At 44.1% G+C, this 18,347-nt stretch overlaps 1 protein-coding gene across 1 annotated transcript in view; it reads right to left on the minus strand.

Annotated features, from left to right (window-relative positions):
* Positions 1 to 11,650: 11,650 nt before the first annotated feature.
* Positions 11,651 to 18,347, minus strand: part of LOC123756369 (tripartite motif-containing protein 59-like) — an 84,249-nt gene continuing 77,552 nt past the window's right edge. Inside the window, exon 3 of the mRNA XM_069305407.1 lies at positions 11,651 to 12,454. Coding sequence (XP_069161508.1) covers positions 11,741 to 12,454 — 714 coding nt within the window. The 3' untranslated portion in view covers positions 11,651 to 11,740. The remainder of the gene's footprint in view (positions 12,455 to 18,347) is intronic.

Here is an 18,347-nt window from a genome sequence, read left to right on the forward strand (position 1 = left end):
GCTGACTTCATAACACACCTTTTCAAAAAGGTGACACCCCCAGGCTCAACACTTGCAGCAGAGGAGCTCCAGCATATTTCAACAATCCTAAGTATTGTAGTACAGGTTGATGATAGTGAGTGGTGTCCCAGAGAACATAAAGGTATAGTGCTTTTGAAAAATAGGTGAGATAACAGGAATGTGCCAAGGGAAGTGAAAAATTAGATGAGAAAAAGTTGCCCTAGTGTTTCCAGTGCAGAGAAGAACATTCAAGATGGCCGCCGTCAAGAGGAAATACAAAACAGAGCTTGATTTTGCTGGATTCAATGAAGAAAGCATTGATATAACCAGTCTATACAACAAGTTCGTAAAATTAGATACTATAGTGAACATTCATGTAGAAATAATTAGTAAATTGAAAGAAAGTAATGACCATTTAAATAGCAAAGTTTTATGTCTTGAGGGTTTAGTGAAAGACTTGCGCAAGGATAAGAATCAATTGGAAACAAATTGCAAAGCCATGGAAGAAGAAAATAAACTCTTAAAAATAATTTTGGAAGAAGTTAAAGTAAATTTAAACATAAATGACTACAATAGGTTAGGTAAGGAAATTCAACAGGAGAAACAGCTTTTGTCAGCACAGATGGAGGAAGTTACACAGGAAATAGAACAGTGCAAGAAAGATATGCAACTCACTTATGCACAAGTGGCCAAGGAGAAGGAAAAAATTGAAGAAGCAGTAAAGGAAGCCAAACACTGCAGTAATCAAGATAAAACAAACATTAGGCTGGAAGTGAGAAAGAAATTGGCATCTATCTTGAGATAGATCTAATCCGAAGTTGGTGCAAAACACAGTTGATCGGAGTAAATCCCTGATAATTTTTGGTTGCAAAGAAAAGAAGATAACATCTAGGTCAGAAAGAGCTGAAGAAGAAGCGAAAGTAGTAGATAAAATTGTTGGCCTCGTAGAAGGTCTTACTACCATAGAGAATGTGTGCGACTACAGGAGAATAGGCAGGTACAGGCATACCTCAGAATAAGAGTTTAATCCGTTCCTGGAGACGCCTCGCCTTCCGAAAACTCGCATTCCGAAGTTAATTTCCCCATAAGAAATAAAGGGGAATGAATTAATCCGTTCCTGACTACCCCAAAAACCCCACATCAAACTAAATTTTTATACCTAATTTACCTAATTCATCTAAATAAACCTACAAAACTGTGTTCCAGTTATTACTTACCTTGCTGTCGAGTGCTGTAGGCGTATGGAAGATGGTGAGGAGGGGGGAGGAGGAGAGGAGTTACTGTTTGGAAGGGGAGTCCCCTTCCATAATCACATCACATAACCCCATGCCTTGTAACACTATGGATACCATTTCTCTTTCTAAATTTTTCAAACCAGCCCCTGCTTGCCTTAAACTCTTTCTTATCTGCATCACTCGTTGCAGGGGTATTCTTTAGAAGGTCTTCGTGCAACACCCTGGCTTTCTCACAAATAATGGCCTCCGAAACACTATCACCCCTCAACTCCTTGTCGTGTATCCAAATTAATAACAACTTTTCCACTTCTTCAAGTATTTGTGGTCTTTGTGCCGTTAATGTTCTTACTCCTTTTGCCACTTTAGCACCCATAATCTTATTTTTCTTCTTAAGTATAGTGCATATTGTTGATGTGGCTTTGTTGTACTGCCTACAAAGTTCAACAACACGTGTACCGTTCTCATGCTTCCGAATGATCTCGTTTCTCCTCTATTGTCATCCTCACATGAGCTTTCTGGCCTTTATCCTTACCACTGGCTTTCTTGGGACCCATGGTGAGATATATAATAACAAATTGTATAGACAAATCACCAAAAATCCAACAAAACACTGAAAATCCGCGAGAAGAATTGATGTGGGGGTAGTCACTGAGCGCGAGACAATAATAAACTGAGGGGCGGCGGGGCGGAGGGGCGACGAACGCGCTAGGTCGGCTGTACACGTATCAACAAACTCGCGTCCAAACTCGCCTCCCGAAGTAACCCTCGCCTTCTGAGACAAATTTTTGGAGTAAATACACCTCGCCTTCCGAAAACCTCGCATACAGGGACAATCGCATTCCGAGGTACCACTGTATGTAAAATGGAAAGATCGACCTTTGAGGATCACCCTAAATGGTGCCAAACAGATGGAAGAAGTACTAAATAATGCTAGAAAATTACAAAGTGATGAGGATGGGAAAGTGTGGTCGTTAAGACGAAATCTTTCAAAAGAAGATGAGAGAAGCTGAAACTGAACCTCGCCGAGGCAAAAAGTTTAAATGAGAGCAGGAATGAAGAAGAAAATCTTAGTCTCCGTGGTGTAGTGGTAAGACACTCGCCTGGCGTTCCGCGAGTGCTATGTCATGGGTTCGTATCCTGGCCGGGGAGGATTTACTGGGCGCAAATCCTTAACTGTAGCCTCTGTTTAACGCAACAGTAAAATGTGTACTTGGATGAAAAAACGATTCTTCGCGGCAGGGGATCGTATTCCAGGGACCTGCCCGAAACGCTACGCGTACTAGTGGCTCAACCCGTTCTCGCAAATTCGTAAAGTCAATATTGACTTATTAACTACGTGCATAGGTGATATACTAAACATAATAGATACCCTTAAAAAGATTCATAGAAAACACCGACCTTACCTAACCTTGTTAGTATCTTAAGATAAGCATCTTATTGCTTCGTAATTACAATTATTACTTAACCTATACCTATTATAGGTTAGGTAATAATTGTAATTACGAAGCAATAAGATGCTTATCTTAAGATACTAACAAGGTTAGGTAAGGTCGGTGTTTTCAATGAATCTTTTTAAGGGTATCTATTATGTTAAGTATGTCACCTATGCACATATTTAATAAGTCAATATTGACTTATTAAATTTGCGAGAACGGGTTGAGTGGCTGTACAAGAATGTAACAACTCTTGTATATATCTCAAAAAAAAAAAATCAATTCTTTTTTCTACAAAGTGATAGGGATAGGCAGACCAGTAAAGTGGTACATAAAGACAAACCAACAAAAGCATTAGAGAGAGGGGGAGTGAAGAATAAGGAGAGGGGAAACAAGTTCCTGAAGATTGCATACACCAACATAGATGGATGAGATCAAAGATACTGGAGTTAAGTGATGTAATACAGCTGCAGACACCAGACATTGTTGCACTCACGGAGACAAAACTTGAAGATGTTATTTTAAATGAGGTCATATTCCCAAGGGGCTACTCATTTGGAGATGGGACAGAAAAATTAGGAAAGGCGGTGACGTTGCTGTGCTGGTGAAAGAACACCTAAAGGTGAACGAAATAATGACTGACAATCCACAAGAAGTTGACATAATAGCACTAGAGATCTGCCATGAGGATGATAAACTAATGATCATAAATGCATATAGTCCACCGCCAAGCAGCACATGGTCAAAGGAGGAGCTAGATAGTAAACGAGAAGGTTTTATAACAATAATGAGAGAGATTATAGCGAGAGCGGATACGATAGATCACGACTGTTGATAGTCAGCGACATCAACTTGAAATCCATAGACTGAAGCATATGAAGCTAAAACAGAAGATTTTTGGACCTGTAGATTTGTAGACCTCATCCTGGAAACATTCTTGTATCAACATGTTAAACAAGCTACGAGGATGAGGGAAGGGACGTTCCCTCCATGCTAGATTTGATATTTACCAGGAAGGAGGAAGAAATATTTGACATTCAGTACCTTCCTCCCTTGGGTAAAAGTGACCATGTCTTTTTGGGAATAAAATATGCAATGCTTTATAATCTGGAAGAAAATAAGGAGGTTGAAGCAGTTGAAAAACCTGACTTCAGGAGAGGACATTATGGCGACCTTAGAATTTTTTTAGTGAGTATAATTGGACAGACTTGTTGCTGGCAAGGAAGTGAATGAGATGTATGTCAAGTTTTGTGAATATATGATAAAGGCACAAATTTATACCAAAACAGAGATGCAGAACTAGGAAACAGGATTGGTTCAACAGAAATTGCGAGAGGCCAGAGACCAAAAGACACAAAAATGGAATCAATACAGGAAGAGGCCAAACCCCCAAACATACCAGCGATACAAAGATGCGAGAAACAACTACACGGCAGTGAGGAGAAGGCAGAAAGAAGTTTTGAAAAAGGGATTGCAGACAAATGTAAAACAGAACCAGGTCTATTCTATAAATTCATAAACAACAAATTGCAGGTAAAGGATAATATTCAGAGGTTGAAAATGGGAAATAGATTCACGGAAAATGAAAAGGAAATATGTGAAACATTAAACGAAAAATTCCAAAGTGTGTTTGTCAAAATGAAGTCTTCAGGGAACCAGACACAATAAGAATTCCAGAGAACAACATAGAGCACATAGAGGTGTCTAGAAACGAAGTGGAAAAAATGCTCAAGGAGCTAAGTAAGAACAAAGCAGTTGGTCCAGATGGAGTTTCACCATGGGTTCTAAGAGAATGTGACCTGAGCTCAGCATTCCACTTAACTGATTTTTCAGGCATCCCTGTTTACAGGAGTTGTAGCTGATGTGTGGAAAAAGGCTAACATAGTTCCAATCTACAAATGTGGAAGCAGGGAAGACCCCCTTAATTATAGACCTGTATCTTGACAAGTGTAATAGTCAAAATATTGGAAAAAAAATAATTAAAACTAAATGGGTAGAATACCTGGAGAAAAACAATATAATATCAGACAAACAGTATGTTTTCGATCTGGAAGATCCTGTGTAACGAACTTACTCAGTTTCTATGATGAGCCACAGAGATCTTACAGGAAAGAGATGGTTGGGTTGACTGCATCTATCTGGACCTAAAAAGGCTTTCGACAGAGTTCCCCATAAGAGGTTGTTCTGGAAACTGAACATATTGGAGGGTGACAGGTAAGCTTCTAACATGGATGAAAAATTTCCTGACAGAAAAATGAGGGCCGTAAACTGAGGCAAGGTATCAGATTGGAGGAATGTCACGAGTGGAGTACCACAGGGTTCAGTTATCGCACCGGTAATGTTCATTGTCTACATAAACAATCTACCTGTGGGAATACAGAATTATATGACATGTTTGCTGATGATGCTAAGATAATAGGGAAGATAAGAAACCTAGATGATTGTCATGCTCTCAAGAAGACCTGGACAAAATAAGTATATGAGCAACACTTGGCAAATGGAATTTAATGTGAATAAATGCCATGTTATGGAATGTGGAACTGGAGAACATAGACCCCACACAACCTATAAATTATGTGAGAAATCTTTAAAGAATTCTGAAAAAAGGGATCTAGGGGTGGTTCTAGATAGAAAACTGTCACCTGAGGACCACATAAGAACATTGTGCGAGAAGCCTATGCTACACTTTCTAACTTCAGAATTGCTTTTAAATACATGGATGGAGAAATACTAAAGAAATTGTTCAACTTTTGTTAGACCAAAGCTGGAATATGCAGCGGTTGTATGGTGCTCATATCATAAGAAGCACATCAACAAACTGGAAAAGGTGCAACGACATGCCACTAAGTGGCTCCCAGAACTGAAGGACAAGAGCTACGAGGAGAGGTTATAGGCATTAAATATGCAAAAACTAGATGATAGAAGAAAAAGAGGCAATATGATCACTACGTTCAAAATAGTAACAAGAATCGATAAAATTGATAGGGAAGAATTCTGAGACCTGGAACTTCAAGAACAAGAGGTCATAGATTTAAACTAACGAAACAAAGCTGCCGGAGAAATAAGAAAATTCACTTTTGTAAACAGAGTGGTAGACGGTTGGAACAAGTTAGGTGAGAAGGTGGTGGAGGCCAAAACGTCAGTAATTTCAAACGTTATATGACAAAGAGTGCTGGGAAGACGGGACACCACGAGCGTAGCTCTCACCTGTAACTACACTTAGGTAATTACACATCCCTCACTACCTCTCCTCCACTGACTGGACTGGACTGACTGACTTGACAGCTCCCTCCATGCCTGCCTTTGGATAACTTAAGTTTGCAAACCAAGTGTTGTCTGTACAAACATTTTTGGAAATGGTCACTTTTGGACTCACGCGGTGAAAAAGTATGTTAATCCACAAAACCGGCTAATCTGGCGTGGGGTCCTACCCATATAGTCCGGATTAGCGGGTTTATACAGTAATCTGCATAAGATGACGGTCCCAAAACAACAACAAAAGGAAGGAGAGGACAACCCTATCAGAGACCTACGAAGGGATAAGAAATAACGGAAGGACCGCCAGGAAACTTCATACTGCCACAGAGACGAAGCATGCAGGTGGGACACCATTAACAAAGCCACCTGATCACCATACAAACGGAGATAGACCCACATCAAAAAGACCAGACATGAAGACTCAAGGAGAAGATAGAACCAGCTACGTAACGGACTGGTCCGATCTACTGAAAGAGGCAGAGCCACGGGAAGACCCGCGGGGTTCGGACATCGAGCAAGCAGCACTGAAACCAAGGCTGGGCCGGCCACCAAGGAGCTAAGAGGACTACTCTCCCTTGGTAGTCTCCAAGCGAGTTAGGACCTGGAGTAACAGCTGAACCAGGGTGAAGAGGTACAGGAAACCCCACCTTGACCAGTCCTGCCTGAAGGCATCGACCCTGACAGCCTTGCAGTTGGGGAAGGGTGCCACATATAATGGGAGGTGCCCCAACTATGCAGATGCAAAGAGGTCCACCTCCAGGAGCCCGTATGTCCGGCAGAGCCAATTGAACGAGTCAGCGTCGACTGTCCATTCCGTGGAATGAACCAAGACAGGCCGTCCGCCAGGACGTTGGACACCCCCCGAACGTGAACTGCCAGGAGAGCCAAACACTGAGAACTCAGCAGACGAGTCAACCGAAGCGACCAGCCCCAATGAGCCAAGGACCGCATCGAACCCCGGCAATGAACCACTGGGGAGCACTCCAAATGGAGCCTGACCATCAATCGCGAGCAACCTGAACCCTACGAAGTGACAGCCACACCACCGCGAACTCCCACAAACTGTGGGTCAGGAAGAAAGACCTCATCGCCCCTGGCCGGTCCTCTGAGCACTGGTCACAAAGCCCCCAGACTAGAGACAATGCGTCCATGAACACATTGAGCGAGGGCTCGGGTAGCAGCAAGCAGTGAACCCCCGAAAAACCCAAAGAGGAAGTCAGCGACTCAGCAACTGATGCAAGGCCCCCAGAGGCCAAACCCAGCGATCGTGAAGAGGCCGAAGGGATGACCCCAAAGGAATCAGAACAGCCAACGAAGCCAAACCCAACCCGGTGGGTAGACCATCACTGCTAAGCTCAGACTCCGCACAAACCCTCGAGCAACCGCCGCGTGACCCGGGAGCCCCCAGAAACAGGCGAAGGCGGGACTGCTGCCAAAGGGCCTCCGGAGGAAGAGACAAGGAAGCACTCCGAGAGTCCCACACAAGACCCAGCCAAGACCGAACCTGAGAGGGAACCAGATGGGACTTCTCAGCTCACCAGGAACCCGAATCAGGCGAGCTGGGAAAAAAACAAATCCTGGCGAGCAGACATGGCGTGTGAACACGCAAGGTGCCAGATTCGAGCCGAATGGAAGGCAATGAAAATGGTAAGCCTGATGCCCCACAACAAAACCAAGCCATTCCCTGAACCCCAGATGAATTGAGACATGCCAATATGCATCCCGGAGTCAAGGAACACCATCCAAGTGCCCGGCTCCAAGAAAAGACAGACCTGGGACAGAGTAGACATCCGAAAGAAGGGGGCAAGAGACCCAAGGGTTCAGACAGAACAAGTCCAGAATGAACTGCAGGTCTGCACAGTCCCGTTTCAGAACCGGAAACATGCGGAACCCACCTGAGGGACCCACCCACCAGCCCCGAACCCCCTAAAGGAGGGGCCACCCAACACTACCGCAGGCCATCAGAAACGATATGAAAAGCCCATTATGAGCAGAGCGATCACAACGCTAACCAGCCGTCGTCAGTTCCGAAGGCTGTGTCGTCCCCATAACTGGCACCACTGGCCTACCACGACAAGAGGAACCCCAAGCCCTGGCACAACCCTTCTGGGACGACCTCCCCACAGGCCCCCTGGAGAACAAACAAGTTCGATATGGGACGGAAACCGGAAAAGGCTACCTGAAGATACTGCACCACCGCAGACTCTGCAAACAGCAAAGGACAAACAGGCAAAGAAAACTAAGAACCAGAGCCCAAGCTGATTCCATGGATTGAACGATCACCGCCTGCCGACATGTGAGATAAGAAACAAAAAACAGACACCGCATCCCGCAGGATCAACGCGAACAGCTTCAACAGGGCAAGCGATGCCCGCACTGCCAAAACCATTAGACCCAGGATCGGTCCTAAGTGCCTCCTCCGTGAAGAGCTCAGTCCCCCAGGGTACTGTGCTTGCTCCAGTACTTTTTCTCATCCTCATATCGGACATAGACCAGAACACAACCTATAGCACTGTATCATCCTTTGTAGATGACACTAGGATTTTCATGAGAGTTGGCCACATAGAGGACACGGCAAACCTCCAATCAGATGTAGATCAGGTCTTTCTATGGACTACAGAAAATAATATGGTGTTTAACGAGGATAAGTTCCAGCTCATACGCTACGGAAAAATTGAAAATATAAAAACAGAAACCACGTACAAAACTCAGGCAAATCATAACATAGAACGAAAAGGCAATGTAAAGGATCTGGGTGTACTCATGTTGGAAGACCTTACCTTTAAAGAACACAATAAAGTAGCCGTCACAACTGCAAGAAAAATGACAGGTTGGATAACAAGAACTTTCCACACTAGAGATGCTATACCGATGATGATACTCTTCAAGACGCTTGTGCTCTCTAGAGTGGAGTACTGCTGCACAATGACAGCCCCTTTCAAAGCTGGAGAAATTGCTGACCTAGAGAGCGTGCAGAGATCCTTTACTGCTAGAATCCACTCAGTAAAACATCTAAATTAGTGTACTTGGACCAACTAAAGAGCCTAAATCTGTACTCCCTTGAGCGCAGGCGGGAGAGATACATAATAATTTACACGTGGAAAATAATTGAGGGGCTCGTCCCAAACCTGCACACAGAAATAACATCACATGAGACCAGGAGGCATGGCAGGATGTGCAGAATACCCCCGTTGAAAAAGCAGAGGTGCAACTGGTACTCTGAGAGAGTACCTATCAACATCAGAGGCCCGAGACTGTTCAACACGCTTCCACTACACATAAGGGGCATAACTGGCCGACCCCTCACAGTGTTCAAGAGAGAACTGGATAAGCACCTCCAAAGGATACCTGATCAACCCGGCTGTGACTCATACATCAGGCTGCGAGCAGCCGCGTCTAACAGCCTGGTTGATCAGCCCAGCAACCAGGAGGCCTGGTCGACGACCGGGCCGCGGGGACACTAAGCCCCGGAAGCACCTCAAGGTAACCTCAAGGTATGTCCTCCTCAAGTCAATTCAAAGACCGCTCGAGAAGGGAAAAGAACCGCAAGACCAACACCAAAAGGCCACGGGTGCAAAAATCCTCAGCAACCAGGGCAGCTAAAAGGGTGGGAACCTGCATGTGAAGCTGCACAATGCCGACATCCCGAGGAAGGGCAGGGGCGAACAAGCACGCATTGAGGTGCTCAAAGTTGTCCCTCAGGTAAACCTGAACCACCGTAAGAGCCTCCTGCACCTCATGAGGTGGGATGCAAGAGGCCAAAAACCTCCGGAAGGACTGGACTGAAGCACACAAGGAAACACAGAACCGAATCTGGGGAGGGGTCGATGCCATATCAAACTCGTACACGGAGGGAAGATAAGAAACCCCTACCCCCTGTAACAAGCCCTGCTCCGAGAGTACCAAAAACCAAGCGGGGTGAAATGGGCCCAAGCCTCCCAAGTCAACCCCTCCACCCACCCCGGGAGCCTCCACATCAGGACCTGGGGCTGAGCCGTCCTCCAAGCCCCCCTGCTTCAAAAGAAAAGGCAGAAGCCGCCGGAAAAGCTGGAATAAAGAGGGCCCACTGGTCAAACCCAGAAGCACCAGCTGAAGGAACAGGCTTAAATGCCTCCATCGTCACACAGGAAGGGGCATCCCCTGAAACTGCCCGAGTCTCAACACCAACTAAACCCTACCCCGACTCTGAAACTCTCAGACGCATCGGAGCCAGAAGCAAGGGGGAGGGGGGGGGAGGAACAAAACGAACAACAGCAGGGGAAGGACAAGGGGGCACTGACGAAACCAAAGTCGAAACGACTAACACCCCCAAATCTGGGTCCCTATAACCAAACATGGGGCAGTTTCAGGGCTTCTGGGTGAGCATCCAACCTAGCTCATTGCAGCAACCTAAAACGCGCATGCAATGCTGTAGCTGCCTGCACCTGAAGATCATTATCAGTGGACTGGGTGTACTGGAGTACAAACAAGGAACAAAACTCGCAGAACTCCAGGTTGAAGGTGTCACCGACCTAACAGGCAGCATGACGGAGGCACAAACGATGAGTGTCACCCTGAGATAAGGAGACAGAGCAACCTTTAAAACTCGTACGAAGCAAGAGGGGACGCCTCCATCAGACCACTGAGCCACATGGGGTTTTCCAGGGCCCTTTGTCGCGTATTCTCACTAGGGGAAGCCTAGACTAGGAACTGCTAACCAGCGCCAAAAATTACCAAAACCAACTCCAAATTGCTGAACCCCCGGGACATGTACACTCACAGGTACCTAGTAGAGGACCACCAAGATATAATTGGGGAGAGGACCAAAACCATGGGGTAGACCCCCACCAGGCAGGAAAACAAAAACAATAAAAAAACAAAAAATCTCGCAGGAGCACAACGTGCCCAGGTGGAACAGAGCCGGCCACTATGAGTAGATGACAACTAGCTGCACAGTACCTTGCATCCCAACCAGTGACGAAAACTACCTCCTTCCCAGAGGCAAAGAGGGGTGCATGAAGCACCCCAGCTGACTCCAATGGAGGGTAATCACCGAGCAGCAAAAGCCCACAGCAGCGGTAGACCCCAAAGGTGATTTGTGGAAGGTAGCCCCAAGCTCCATGGGCAGTACTTACAGGCAGTACTCTAGGGCTACCTGCCTAGGGAAGGTAACCCTAGGTGCAAGCAGACCGAGTACTGGTAAAAGTACTCCTGGCTCGCACACCACCACAGGACAGGACCACATCACAAGGTACAGTACTGGAAAATTCAGAGCCAGAGTCGCACAACCGTCCAGGAAGCACATCAGCCACAGAACTGATGTGGATAGCCGGCATGTGGGTCTGGGGCTCCCCTACTCCCTCCCGGGAAGGGGGGGTTGCTACGCAGACGGCGGCACGGTGAAGGTTGTGACATCATGTTCGTTTGCTCATTTTTCATTTGGGGAGTTCTGTCCAATAGTTCGGCTTCCAGTAGCAATCTTTTAACCAGAATAGAGGTTTGCTTTGGGATGCCTACTTTTCTGGGTGCATTACCCGGTCGATGGCAGATATAGAATGCTTTCAACCACACAGGGTTTCTATAGACCATTGCTAGTCGTGCCTTTCTGAGGGGAGGCCAGGTTCAGGTCAGTGTTAGGCCTAGAACTCCATTCGCTTGACTGATGTCAGGGGTCTAATACATTCATATCAGCCCGGATAGCTTCGTGGAGCAGAAGGGGCTTCCCCCAGAAAGTTTCCTATATATAAAGTCTACTCTCATCTTGATGTGTCTCCATGTCAAAAGTGTTTATATAGAGGCAATACTACACTCAGTTGGGTGAGAACAATGTGACCTTCAGCAACGTACCTTCACTGAGGTGTGGACAGTCTTGACATCTGGGAAGAGTTCCTGGCACTTCTTGAGCCAATCTTCTACCTTCATGCTGCACTCATCAGCTGTGTCTATGGTTGTGTCAACCTCCTGTAGGGTGTTGACTGTGTTGAGGCTCCCCAACATGGCCTGCAGCTGAGTCTTCCCTTCCTCTCCTTGTGTTGTCATATCCACCACACTGGTATCCTCCAGTTCCAAGAGCTTCATTGCTGACTTGTTCTGCTCTACCAGAGCATAGAGTCTGTCCTGGAGCTGGAGGTGGTGAGTCTTCCAGTCCCCCAGCTGCCCCCGGTACTCCCCCAGCTGGGACAGTACCTCTTCACAGCTAGTAATGAGGCTGCTGATGATGCTCTTCTGCTCCTGCACCAGGGAACGTAACTTCTTACTGATTCCTCTCGCAGGAGTTTTAATGGGTTTTGCTGGTACTGTTACCCCTGGCACAACCTCGATACCTTTTAGTTTTCTGATAAGGGCCTCCATACCATAGTTAATTGGGAACAGAGTAGCAGCTGTGGCAGCATGCTCGGCACGGCAGCTGGGGCAGTTCAGCTGACCATTCTTGATAGCATTGTCAATACACTGGGAGCAGAATGTGTGGCCGCACGGCAGTGTGCGAGGCTGTAGTTGATTGTCGTCATAATCGTTATAACACACTGAACATTCCTCTGGCTTGTTATCCTGTGGAAAAGAATATTTGGTTAAGCTAGATGTATTTGCAACAAAAAGTAATATTACAGTACTGTACTGTATTTATCAATACAAATTATATAATATTTACATAATTTCCTTGTACAGAGGAACCTCAATATTTGCACTGCTTCCAATTCACACGTTACAGTATTCAGACACTGTGTTCATGTTCGGTATTCATTCGTTTGCACAGCATTCAGAAGTAAACATGCATCCCTGATGCTTCAGTTTCACCATAGCTGTTGTTCACTACACAACCCACTACACTTTTCTCTTGGATATTTTGGATATGTTTGATATTCTTAGTGTAAATAAGTCATCATGTCACTTATGAAGTTAGTGATAAGGGCCAAGCAAAAAAAAAAAAATAAGTTATATTCTTCATCATGATACAGATGAAGAAAGTGTCGGAAAATCCGACACCATTTAATAATATCATACAGACAGATAATGTTGCTGTGTTGTATACACAAGTTACCCATAGAAAATGTAAATTGTAGTGGAATTTCCGTCTATAGAAAACGGGATATCATTACCACATACTATTATAAATTCACCACCTATTATGGTGGGAATTATTCTTAAATACATTAGTCTTTGGACTTTACCATCATAAAAACATCTCATATAAATTAACTTAATTATCAGAATTAAAATAGAGTAAATGTGACCCTTCTATCACTTACTGTCATCTGGACAATGTAAGCCAGGAGTCAGGGAGGAGGGAGTGGTCAGCCATTGTTATTGTAATTAGACCAGAGTCGTGGAGCAAATTCAGCTCCTATAAATTCTCTTGGACGAAGTGTTATGGAAGATCAGAGTAGTGATCTGCCATCATCAACACGCTGTCATCAATCTCAAGGGAAGTGTCTTTCCGAAACCCGTTTATCTTTCATTTATGGCCATTAATGTCAATAGATATAGGGTGAGCCGGTTAGATCACGAGATCGCCTCATACTAAAGGTAATTAAGCCAGGTCTTTATGGTTCCTTGTACAGTGTTTTCTCTGATATAGCTGTCATATATTAGGATTCTGGCTTTACAGCTAGCGCCCTTTTGACAGGTCAAGACGAGGAAGTATGCTTTGTGTACCAGTTACTGGGTGATGGAAGCTACCTCAAAGAGGATAATTTGGTGTCTACATCCTGGTTATACCTGGTGGACTAAGGCCTGCTGTACAATAAGATAAGGAACCTCTTCAATGTGTAGTTAATACTGTAGTTTGATTGGCTGCATATATATAAATTTAATATAAACCCCCCCTAATGTGTAGAGGAGAGATTTGTGAGATTATGAGATTATTGCAGAAATACAGTCCACTTATCATTATACAAATTGCTATCGAAGTATACAAATTAACGTAAATATAAATTCTATATAAATTCATATAAATTAAATAAATATAAATCTCACAGGTCGGTTCCCACATTATTTGGACCTTCGGAACCGGAATATTGGTCCTATGAACCCACATTTGGTCATCTTAGTACCGGATGAACCAGTTAACCAGTGGATTCATTAAATATACTAGTGCAGTGTGATTTATACAAAGCCAGCAGTCAAAGACGGCAGCGTTGCCTCGAGTGAATTCACGAGCCCCGCTCAGTTCAGATAAGCCTTAGTCAGCGGTTTCATGCACACCCACAGATTTGGTGGCGTGTTATTCTGTGAAATGACAGCGCTAATATTGAAGCCAGCCAAATTAGTAACTGTGTCTTCGTGATATTGTTCACTGATTTCGTGGTGTTAAATTTCGCGAGAGATTATCTACGAATTTTGTGGAGTTTATTTCGCGAGGTCACTAATAATATTTAATACTTCTAGATAATATTAGAAGTTTCATAGAGGCTAATTAAGAGGCTATTATCAATAATTGTGTAGATTATTTCTCCAAAATAGAGAATTATTTAATATATATTGCACTAGTGATCTCAATATAATATTTACTAATTGCCAACCCACAACAGGGTAGGATATTAACCATTGACTAGTTGAACTATTTATTGTTCATCCTAGTCCCATTATTACCATAGTCTAGTTGTACTATATTGAACAACCTAGCACCATTAATGAATGGTCCAGACCCTATTTTGGGTGTAATTTTTATCAACTCGAGTTGAGTTGTATATATAATAATTTACTTATGGTCATTACATCTCTGAGGGATTAATTAGTGTCTATACCATCCTAGGGTGATATAGAAGAGCTAACCTAAAGGTACTTCCAGTGACACTGGTTTATCACTCAAATCATTAGTGTGTATGATTGTATTATATAATGTGTATTAATTTTAAGTGCTAACCTCTAGTAGAGGTAGGATTACAGCCTAGTGAGTGCAGAATTTGACCCTAGGCTACCATCAGTGCTTGTTCAGTATTATGAGCGACCCAAGTACAAGCCCCACAAGGCTTCACCAACTAGCCAGTATGGATAATGCAGGGAGAATGAAAAGAACCCTTGCAGGTCTTAAAGGCCACTTAACAAGACAGATCAAGAAATGTGAAGATTTGTTACAACAATCTCAAGTTGATTATGCTGACCTGGAAAGCTATTAATCAAGCAGCTGCAGGTAAATTTGAGCAAATCAATGCCAAATAGCAACATATGTGGCTGAACTTGCCAACACCAATTTATCAGAAACAGAAATAGACGACATTATGGTTGATCTAGCGAGTTATGAAGATCACACTCAGGCCACGTTACAGCCTTACGTCAAAATTAATTGCCCAGAACAAGGCAACAGCAACAACAACAGTTGCATCTAATACGAGTCAAGCAGAAGCTCGACTCCATCCAATTAATTTACCCACTTTCTCAGGAAAAGATGAGGAAGATTGGGACAAATTTTGGAACAAATTCGTTGACCTTGTGGACTCAAAACAATCTTTACCAAAGAGTAGTAAATTCTCTTATTTGCAAGGCCAATTATCAGGTGAGGCTAAAACAGTAGTATCCCATCTGAGATTAACTAATGACGGCTATGATCTGGCAGTAAAACTCCTCAAGGATAATTATGCTGATCCAGAAGTAAGAACATCACAATTAGTTCATGAGCTGTTGCATTTACCCCCACCGGAGGCTTCAGCTGATTCACTCCAAGTCTTCAAGCTGGAGGTAGAATCATTGATCAATGCCCTCAGCCTGACAGCAGATACAAACGGGGCTGAGTGGGTCTTGAAATAATTGTCCAGGAGAAAATACCTAGGGACATATTGAGACAAATGAGTGCTCATTACAATAAAAGCATCTTATCCATGAATGAAATATCTGAAGGTTTTAAAGTCAGTAGTTCATCAATTACGAACACATGACAAATTAAAACCACCAAGTAAACCCTCAGAAACCAATAATAGTAAACCACAGAGTACCAAAGGTACTCCAAATCAATCTAGACAATATAATTCAACACCAAAGTGGAACAGTAGCAGTGTGGGTGTATATGCAGTGGGATCCTCCAAGCCTATAGTTACTGTGTCACCCAAGAACGTGACACCAAAGGGTACTGAAGCTATGGAACATGTTTGTTCTGCGATGAGAAACATTCAATGTACCACTGCTCTAATTTTCCTGATAGTGACGCCCGTGTTGAGTGACTCAAAGATTTGCAACATTGCACGAGGTGCCTCAGGAAACATAACATCAAGGACTCTGAGACCAATTACACACCTGTAATAGGTGTAACAAAGGTCAGCACCATGCAGCATTGTGCAGAGACATCAAAACAACGTCTCTAAACCCCAAGGTGGAAGATAGCATTCCCACCACAGTACAGTACTGCAAGGTGCAACCAACAAAGAGTGTCCAATCCGCGAAGTCTAAAGGTAATACAACTTTGCCAACTGCCCAAATTACCATCCTGAATAAGAGGGGCCAAGGTCCATACCCGTGGGTTGTTTGACCAAGGATCCCAGAGAACATATGTCACTAAAAAGTTGGCAGATGAACTACAATTAAGGCCTGTAGCCCAGATGTCATTCAATATCTCAGGGTTTGTAAACAGATGCAGGACCTCAAGTCTACCAGGTGGTACATAACCATCAGTACGTTTAGGCAGGTACGTCTGTCGAGTACAAGCCATTGTGGTGGACAAAATACCAGTAGACCTACAAGTTCAAGGTCTGAGAGCAACAGCCAAATTCCTGAGAAATAGAGGAATAAAATTGGCAGATAATATTAAGTCTGATCACCTCACCGACTTCGGTCTCCTTGTAGGGACAGACTATTGTCATCGATTCATCGGTAGCCCTACTAAATATCAGGGCATAACCATGTTAAACTCTGCAGGAGGTAAATTACTCCTCAGGTCCAGTATCAAGCCTGAGGAGACCTATGCCTGCAGATAAACAATACCAATAGAAATCTAAATTTTGTCAGCTGATTATATTTCTCCAGTAGCATTATACTAAGGAGATTACAGCTGACTATAGTAACAGAGGTTGATGTTAGTATCATCATTTAAAGCTGGAGATGAGTTCATGAGGCCTCAGTGGCAATTCAGTGAACAGTAGCCTAAACAGCTACAAGTCACTGCGACCAATGTCACTGAACCCACTGCAGTCTCAGAACCATACTTACTTTAATGATGAAGCTATTCAATCTTCTGAATCAATTAACTAAATTAAACCCCAATAAATCTGATGACTGATTTGATACATTTATTATTTAATCAAGATGTATTCCATGGGCCTCAGTACTCACCCTAGTTGTGTTTGCGGGGGTTGAGCTCTGGCTCTTTGGTCCCGCCTCTCAACCGTCAATCAACAGGTGTACAGATTCCTGAGCCTATCGGGCTCTGTCATATCTACACTTGAAACTGTGTATGGAGTCAGCATCCACCACATCACCCCCTAATGCATTCCATTTGTCAACCACCTCTGACACTAAAAAAGTTCTTTCTAATATCTCTGTGGCTCATTTGGGCACTCAGTTTCCACCTGTGTCCCCTTGTGCGTGTTCCCCTTGTGTTTAAATAGACTGTCTTTATCTACCCTATCAATCCCCTTCAGAATCTTGAATGTGGTGATCATGTCCCCCCTAACTCTTCTGTCTTCAGCGAAGTGAGGTTTAATTTCCGTAGTCTCTCCTCGTAGCTCATACCTCTCAGCTCGGGTTACTAGTCTGGTGGCAAACCTTTGAACCTTTTCCAGTTTAGTCTTATCCTTGACTAGATATGGACCTCCATGCTGGGGCTGCATACTCCATGGATTGGCCTGACATATGTGGTATACAAAGTTCTGAATGATTCTTTACACAAGTTTCTGAATGCCGTTCGTTATGTTGGCCAGCCTGGCATATGCCGCTGATGTTATCTGCTTGATATGTTGCTGCAGGAGACAGGTCTGGCGTGATATCAACCCCCAAGTCTTTTCCTTCTCTGACTCCTGAAGAATTTCCTCTCCCAGATGATACCTTGTATCTGGCCTCCTGCTCCCTACACCTATCTTCATTACATTACATTTGGTTGGGTTAAACTCTAACAACCATTTGTTCGACCATTCCTTCAGCTTGTCTAGGTCTTCTTGAAGCCTCAAACAGTCCTCTTCTGTTTTAATCCTTCTCATAATTTTAGCATCGTCCGCAAACATTGAGAGAAATGAATCGATACCCTCCGGGAGATCATTCTACATATATCAGAAACAAGATAGGACCGAGTACAGAGCCCTGTGGGACTTCCACTGGTGACTTCACGCCAATCGGAGGTTTCACCCCTCACCGTAACTCTGCTTCCTATTGCTTAGATACTCCCTTATCCACTGGAGCACCTTACCAGCTACCACCCTGCCTGTCTCTCACAGCTTATGTACCAGCCTCTTATGGCGGGTACTGTGTCAAAGGCTTTCCGACAATCCAAGAAAAATGCAGTCCGCCCAGCCCTCTCTTT

Source organism: Procambarus clarkii, chromosome 55 (genome assembly GCF_040958095.1).
Source record: "Procambarus clarkii isolate CNS0578487 chromosome 55, FALCON_Pclarkii_2.0, whole genome shotgun sequence".
Taxonomy (NCBI): domain Eukaryota; kingdom Metazoa; phylum Arthropoda; class Malacostraca; order Decapoda; family Cambaridae; genus Procambarus; species Procambarus clarkii.